We start from the raw sequence: 8,158 nt of genomic DNA, 5'->3' as shown, positions 1-8,158 counted from the left end.
TTTAAACTATACTACAAGGCCATAGTTAATGAAACAGCATGGTACTGGTATAAAAACAAGTATGTAGACCAGTGGAACAGAATAGAGAACCCTCCAAAAAAGCCAAATAGTTACAGCCAATTGATCTTTGGCAAAGCAAACAAACATAAATTGGGGAAAGGGCACCCTATTCCACAAATTGTGTTGGGATAATTGGCAATTCACATGTAGAAGAATGAAGCTAGATCCTCATCTCTCACCTGGTACAAAAATTAACTCAAGATGGATCAGACTTAACTCTAAGACCTGAAACCATACAAATTCTAGAATATAACATCAAGAAAACTCTTCCAGATATTGGCTTAGGCAAATAATTCATGACCGAGAACCCAAATGCAAATGCAACAAAAACAAAAATAAATAAATGAGACCTAATTAAACTAAAAATCTTCTGCACGGCAAAAGAAATAATCAGCAGAGTAAAGAGAAAACTCACCAAGTGGGAGAAAATATTCACACACTTTGCATCTGACAAAAGACTAATTTTCAGGATCTACGAGGAACTCAAACGAATCATCAAGACAAAAACAATTCTATCCAAAAGTAGGCAAAGGACATAATCAGACAATTCTCAAAAAAAGATTTACAAATGGCCAGGAAAACATAGAAAAAAAATGCTCAACATCACTAATTCTTAGGCAAATGTAAATTAAAACCACAATGGGGTGCCACCTTACTTCTGCAAGAATGATCATAATTTAAAAATTAAAAAAAAAAAATAGATGTTGGCATGGATGTGGTGAAAAGGAAACACTTTTACACTGTTAGTGGGAATGTAGACTAGTTTAACCACCATAAAAACCAGTATGGAAATTCCTTAAAGATCCAAAAGGAGAACTACTATTCGATTAAGCAATCTCACTACTACATACCTACCCAAAGGAAAATAAGTTATTATGTGAAAAATACACTTACACCACATTTGTAGCTGAACAATTCTCAATGGAAAAAATGTGAAACCAAGCTAAATGCCTGCCAACCAAAGAATAAATAGAGAAAATGTGGTATATCTACACCATGGAATACTAGTCAGCCATAAAAAGGAATGAAATAATGGCATTTGCAGCAACCTGGATGGAACTGGAGACCATTATTCTAAGTGAAGTAACTCAGAAATTGAAAATCAAGTATTGTATTTTCTAACTTATAAGTGGGACCTAAGCTGTGAGGACATAAAGGCATGAGAATGATACAATGGACTTTGGGGAATCAAGGAGATGGGTGAGAAGAGGGTGAGGAATACAAGACTACACACTGGGTGCAGTGTGCACTGCTTGAGTGATATGTGCACCAAAATCTCAGAAATCACCACTAAAGAACTTAATGCATGGAACAAAAAAACCACCTGTTCCCCAAAAACTACTGAAATAAAATAAAATAAAACTGGTCAAAATTAAGTTCAAACAGACCACTAAGTTCATATGGTTGCAATAAGTATTTACTTAAGCACATATTGCCTGGCTCACTAAAAAATAAATTTAAGTTGTTGTCCAGGCTCTTACTTTTGAATCTGAGTATCTAATTTTCCTAAGTGTTTGAATATGTCTTGACTTCTGTTGAGTCCTTAATGCCTGCAAATTTTAAAAATAAAGAAGGATGGCACTGCAGAAATGTGAGTTCCTCACAATAACTCAGTAGTTCTACATATTTACAGTCATTCAATTGCTCTCACCAGAGGCCGTGGAATAGGTTTTTGAGGTTTTTTGGATCCTAATTTTTTCATTGCATTATAGTATTTCTTCTGTTCTTCCGTCATAAAAATGTCTTGGCCACCTAAGTATACGGAAAAGATAAGAGCTAATTACCTTTAACACTTTTGTTTTTTTTTTTTTTGGAATCTAGTTCTGAATTTTTTGACACAATTTTAAAGTTACATTACATTTCTATTAACAGTTCCTAAAATTCCAATAGTAAGCTTAAGAGACTGGACTATAGGGAAATGCTGCAAAGAAACAAGATTTAAGTTAAGGTATACAAGAGAAATAAGGTTTCCTTTATCAGTTATTTTTCATTTTTTAGAACAGAAAGGTTATAAATCTTTGCAAATATACACAGAATCTTTACAAAAATTTGATATATTTCAGCTTGCATAAATCAAACCACGATGCAACAAAAACAGAAATTAGTACCAAAATTTAGACAAAAATCTCATAAAGGGCAACTGGATTTCTTTTAAATAATGAATACACATAACACTACTAACAAAGCTCCATAAAATCTGTTCAGAGCCACTCTCAGGGAAAAAAAAAGTTCTAACTATTTTCACTACTGAGCAAGAAAGAACAGAAAAATGAGCTAGGATTCTCACATCTGGAAATTTGAGGGCAAAATATCTAGAAAGGCTAGATAAACTAGAACAGAATTCTTTTAAAATGTATAGCGAAAATCAGCTATACATTTTAAAAGAATTCTGTTCTAGTTTATCTAGCCTTTCAAGATATTTTGCCCTCCATGTTCTCACTCACAGGCGGGAACTGAACAATGAGATCACTTGGACTCTGGAAGGGGAACATCACACATGGGGGCCTATTATGGGGAGGGGGGAGGGGGGAGGGATGGCATTGGGAGTTATACCTGATGTAAATGACGAGTTGATGGGTGCTGACGAGTTGATGGGTGCGACACACCAACATGGCACAAGTATACATATGTAACAAACCTGCACGTTGTGCACATGTACCCTAGAACTTAAAGTATAATAATAAAAAAAAAATGTATAGCTGAACTTGCATAAAAGAAAGAAAAAAATTGGGGGTCTGAATTGAGAGATCAAAAAGATAGACGAGTAAATTAGCCCAAAGCCATGGTTGGTCTTAGAACATTTACTAATCTCTGTAAACTAGAATCTCAGTTTTTAGTAAATGTAAGCGGGTAATGGGAAATAAGGCCTATGCAAAGGGAGGGGAGGCACAATGTCCTTGCAAGAATATGGGACTATCCAAAGGCGGCCAACAGAAGGGTAAAGAAAAAAAACCAGAATCTGTCTGTTGGCAATGGAAGACAATCAGAAAATTTTCTCAATCCAGACTATGAGTAAAAAGCCAGTCTTCCCTGATTATTTATGACTCCAGGCTTACTTGATGAGGGTTTGGGGTTTGGCTTTACTCCACTAGCACAGAAAAAAAATATGTAGCCCTAGAAGTCAACCTAAAATTTAATCAAGTTGTTCTGGGATGCTGGGAAGAAATTAGTCTTTTAGTAATCATATATGTCATAATAGTATTAATACCACTATTCTGAGACTGTAGTGTGTGTATGTGTGTTGTGAGATAAAGAAAATGAGTAATTGTGGAAATTTTAAATTCTATCGTCTTTGCCTTTGAGAACAAGGTTTCTCAGTGTGGAAAAGAGGAGATGCAGATGTTAAGTGAAAACTTTGTATGCTGAATTTGAGTTATCAGTATGCAATATATAAGTATTCCACTTATATATTTTCTTATAGTCCTGAATTTAAGCAATTCTGTCCACTTGAAAGGCTTAGAAACAATGACAATGAGCATTCCAGATTGTGGTCTTCGAAACCATTTCCCACAAAGAAACAAACAGTTTTTAGAGAAATGGCTGATTACAGATCTAGGGCAGGAAGGGTACAACCTAAATTTGGAACATCTTGGCATTTCAGAGAACAAGAAAGTTGTCAAATGGAAAGACCTCACGTATTTGAATCCTGATTTGAAAACAAACAAACAAAAAGCTTCAACAGAAACAAATAAATGAAACACAGAATTAATAAACAAACATTTTTCTTTTAAATTAAAGGCTCAGACCAATCTGAAAATAGACTGGGTATTTGATGGATTTAAAGAATTCACATTAAATTTTTTGGCGTGCTAATGGAATTGTGGTTATGTTTAAAAAGAGATATGTTCTAAAATATTTATGAATCAAATGATGTGATGTCTGTAGTTTGCTCCATAAAAAAAATCTGGTGGCAGGGTTGAGTAAGGGCATATATGGCTTAGAACAAGCACATTCTTAAGTCAATAAATGTTGTGCTGGGTGATGGTATTTTAGGTTAGTTCTAGTACACTCTTGTGCATGTTTGAGATTTTCTGTAATAAAAAGTGAAACAAGACAAAACAAAAGGACATAGTGGATTGATCAAAACAATGATTTCTAATGTAAGCTTAAATCTAAAATCACCAAGGCTGACATCCAAATTGCAGGTATTGATTGCAATCAAGATGCATATTACAGAGAGGATGCTACATCACACACTCCTGAGTAGCAGAAGCGATACAGTTGTATAACAACAGGGAACAACTTTCCCAGCAGATGCTAAGAAGGCTAGTTGGTATCAAGATACATTTTGGATGAATTACGAGAGTCCAAAGGAAAAATAAAAGAGAGCCATAAAACAATTAGGAAAACCAAAGGAAAATATTTAGTTACTTGATTTGGGGATTGAGAAATGCCTTTAGTTCATAAGTACAATTTTTTAAAAAGCCAAAAACAAGATTGGGAGTTTGACTCCAAAAAATACTAATGTCTATAAGTTAAATATGTTATTATAAAAATATAAGAAGCACGTCAAAAATTGGACTTATTACATAAAAATGCATACAAAAAAGATGGCGATCTCAGTCTTAAAAATAGACAAATGATATAAAGAAAAAGCTCTTAAAGGAGAAATACTTGTGGCCATCAACCTGTGAAAAAGTGTGTAACCTCACTAATGATCAAATAAATATAAAACAATGAGATAACACTTTTCCCCATCAGTCTGAAAAAGATAATAAAAGTATAATAATTAGAATGACGAGATCTCAGTAACCATGCATTTTCATATTCTGCAGAATAAGGGTGCCTAGCACAGCATTTCTGGAAGGTATTTTGACAATATGTCTTCAATGCTTTTAATATTCTAATTCTAGGAATTTATGCTGAAGAAATAATCAGAGATTCACAGAATTTAAAAACTGGTCGTAATTGTTTTAGAAGAGCATGAAATTTAAAAACAACCTATAAATGTCCAAAGAGGGGAATGATCAGGATAAATTATGATCTATCCATAATATGCAATGTAATTCAGCCCTGAGAATTCTTTTCTTTTCTTTTTTTTATTTTATTTTTTTGAGATGGAGTCTCGCTCTGTTGCCCAGGCTGGAGTGCAGTGGAGTGATCTCGGCTTACTGCAACCTCCGTCTCCCGGGTTCAAGCAATTCTTCTACCTCAGCCTCCCGGGTAGCTGGGATTACAGGCCTGTACCACCACAGCTGGCTAATTTTTTTGTATTTTTTGTAGAGACTGGGTTTTACCATGTTGGCCAGGCTGGTCTCGAACTCCTGACCTCAAGTGATCTCTGCGCCTCGGCCTCCCAAAGTACTGGGATTACAGGTATGAGCCACCACGCCCTGCCAGCGGCCCTGAGAATTCTTATAGCAAAGATACTTTTACGACATAAGCTTACAACTAATGAGGTCAAAACTACAAAATTAAAATTATAAGGTAATTCTAACTGTGTAAAAGTAATACAAAGTGACTGAAATGGATTATACCAAAATCATAAGAGGCATTGTCTAAAGTGGTTACCATTTGGTGGCCACTTTAGGGTGATTTAAAATTTCTTTTTATCTTCCTTAATTTTCACATTCACTATAAAGCTCCTGTGGATTTTAGAATCAGCAAAATAAATATGTGTTTATTACAGTGTATGGAGAAGGAAACCTCCCTAGCCCTGCCTCTTCCCCAATCATCTTCTTTCCAAGTAGGGTGGATAGATCTGCTGAGGCTTGGGGGCTGGGGGCCAGGATACATTGGCTGAAAAAGGAGAGTATATTATTTTTATTGTGGTAATAAAGTGCATTTGAAAGATTATTAAAATATGACCCTCCTGTCATATTTAATAAATACTAATCCTGGTGGTGGTTGTTCTATTAGGGTTCAATTATTAATGGGTTTCATCTCAATAGTAACAATGTCCATTGATGAAGAAGGTAAAAGAGAATAAAAGCAATGACTTAATTAAACCCAGATGTTTTCAGTCTTCTTTCAGCCTCATCTTTGAGGATCATCTCCAGGCAGACATGGGAGGCTCCCTCCTTGTTATTGTGCAGATCATAAAGGCTACTTTGTATAATATTCCAGGCCAGAATTATGTTTTAATGCATTTGGAGGACAGAGATAAAATTACCAAATCAAGACAACTCGGATACTTATCTTTTTCTGCTGTTGGTTGAAGTTGTCAATAATAACACCAATGAAGAGATTCAGAGTGAAGAATGAGCCAAAGACGATAAAAACTACGAAGTAAATGTAACCGAGTGAATTGCTCTCAAACTCTGGCTGCTGTTCTTTCTGTTAGAAATTTTTTTAATAAGAGAAAAAAACAATTACTGGAGAAAAATATAAGCATCGAACTGCCTTATCTAGAAGACCAAGGTGTTTCTTACAGCAGCATTGACTACATAGCCTCTTCCTAACAGCCATGGACCCTGTTGGGAGCCTGTCTCTCAGTTTTCCCAGCTCAGCCTGAGTGGTGGCACGTGGTGGGCACCTGGGGTGGTGGAAAATTGGGCTTTTTATTCTAAGCAAAGGAGAATCATTGAGGGATTGTAAGGGAGAGGAGTGGTATGATCACATTTGTGTTTTTAAAAAGTCATCCATATGGAATGTCCATATGGATATGTAATTGGAGGGGACCTGACTGGAAGTGAGGCCACCAGAGGAGGGGCACATTCACCTTGAGCAGAGGTGACTAAACTACTAAATGTTGTCGAACTACTATGTCCCCCATATAGAGCCCACTGCTTTATTTAATATGTGGTTATGTCCTTTCACTCTTAACTTCCTTGTGCCTAGCATACCTTCTGATATGTAGATTTTTGACACACATGGAATAAATACCTAAATGAATGAATGAATGATCAAGCTCTAAAATGGATACAAATTGACTTCAACCAAGCTCTCCTAGTTCGAGGTACCGCCCAAATCATCTGAGATCCCTTTCATTCAAGTCCTTCGCATTGTTATTGGCTTCAAGCACTTTTAGGCAGGTGGCAAAAGAATTTCACTTTTTTCCCTTCTATCACATCAAAGACGTAAGTGCTGATAGCTCTGACTAATGTTGAATGTATTTATGGTATTTGTTACTCAACACTCACAATGCAGACTAGTGTAATGAAGTTAATGATTTGAAAATATTATCTCTCTCTTTTGCTACGAAGACTACCTGACCTTAGTCCAGGTTTGCTTGAGGCATCCATTTATTTGAACAAAAGGTAGACACTAGTACAGAAACAATGCAATGGAAAGAATATTCAGCACTGGACATTTAAAATAAAATTGCCAAGTAGGCTAATAGTCTTGCAAGTTAGGTTATTGCTTTGAGATATAGGAATGTCTACACGCCTTCATGTCCCTCTTTGTTAGATCAAGGGTTTGAAGGTGGAGAGTTTTATTGGAGGGAGGTTTAGACAAGAATATGAAATGATCAAAGCTTACTCAATTTGTCCATAGGAAATGTAGGAAAAATAAACAGAGACAGAAAATCAGAGCTACAAGATATGTGTCCTGATTATCCCTCTTTGGGTCTGGAAAGAGGGGTTGGGATCCAGTAAATTGAGGAAAATGGAAGGCAGAGAGGGTATTCTCGCTTTACTTCTGCGTTTTTCTGGAAGGAATTACTAGTAGGAAGGCCTGAGATATATTAGGCAGGCAGGCTGACTTAAGAGATTAGAGTAACATAATTGAACAGAGAGAAGTCTCTTGAACCTCTCAGTTCTCATGTGGCTTGGACACGGAGTTCATAGCTATGGGCTTGTCATGTTGGGCCTTGTAGCAAGGGATGGGAGTAGACTGCCAAGGACCCTGTGGAGGATATGGCTGAGAACCAGTATTTAAGGCCAGGAGGAAATGATGGGGAGAATGCCCGCAGTTTCGACAATCACAACTTCAATATTTGAGGCCAGCAGGGTGCTGGGTGACTACATAGACAAGAGTCATCAGGCTAGAAGCCAGCATACAACAACCAGTACATATCAGGACCAGCACCAAAACAGGCACCCCTCCACACACTTCCACCCACCTGTCACTCACTCTGGGAGCATTTGCAAGCCACACACCTTGTCTGCTACACATCTGCAAAACCTTTCCTCCCCACTCCCCATCTCCACCTCCA

The 8,158-nt window shown here is 36.7% G+C and overlaps 1 protein-coding gene across 2 annotated transcripts in view; it reads right to left on the bottom strand.

Annotated features, from left to right (window-relative positions):
* Positions 1–8,158, bottom strand: part of SCN11A (sodium channel, voltage gated, type XI alpha subunit) — a 122,489-nt gene that overhangs the window by 26,210 nt on the left and 88,121 nt on the right. For both annotated transcript variants that reach the window (XM_011999478.1, XM_011999479.1), the window contains 2 exons: positions 6,199–6,336; positions 1,712–1,816 (listed from right to left, as the gene is read on the bottom strand). In XM_011999478.1, coding sequence (XP_011854868.1) covers positions 1,712–1,816; positions 6,199–6,336 — 243 coding nt within the window. The remainder of the gene's footprint in view (positions 1–1,711; positions 1,817–6,198; positions 6,337–8,158) is intronic.

This window comes from Mandrillus leucophaeus, unplaced genomic scaffold (assembly GCF_000951045.1).
Source record: "Mandrillus leucophaeus isolate KB7577 unplaced genomic scaffold, Mleu.le_1.0 Scaffold595, whole genome shotgun sequence".
NCBI classification, from domain to species: Eukaryota; Metazoa; Chordata; class Mammalia; order Primates; family Cercopithecidae; genus Mandrillus; species Mandrillus leucophaeus.
Note: the sequence above shows the minus strand (reverse complement) of the source record. Positions and strands in the feature narration are given on the sequence as shown.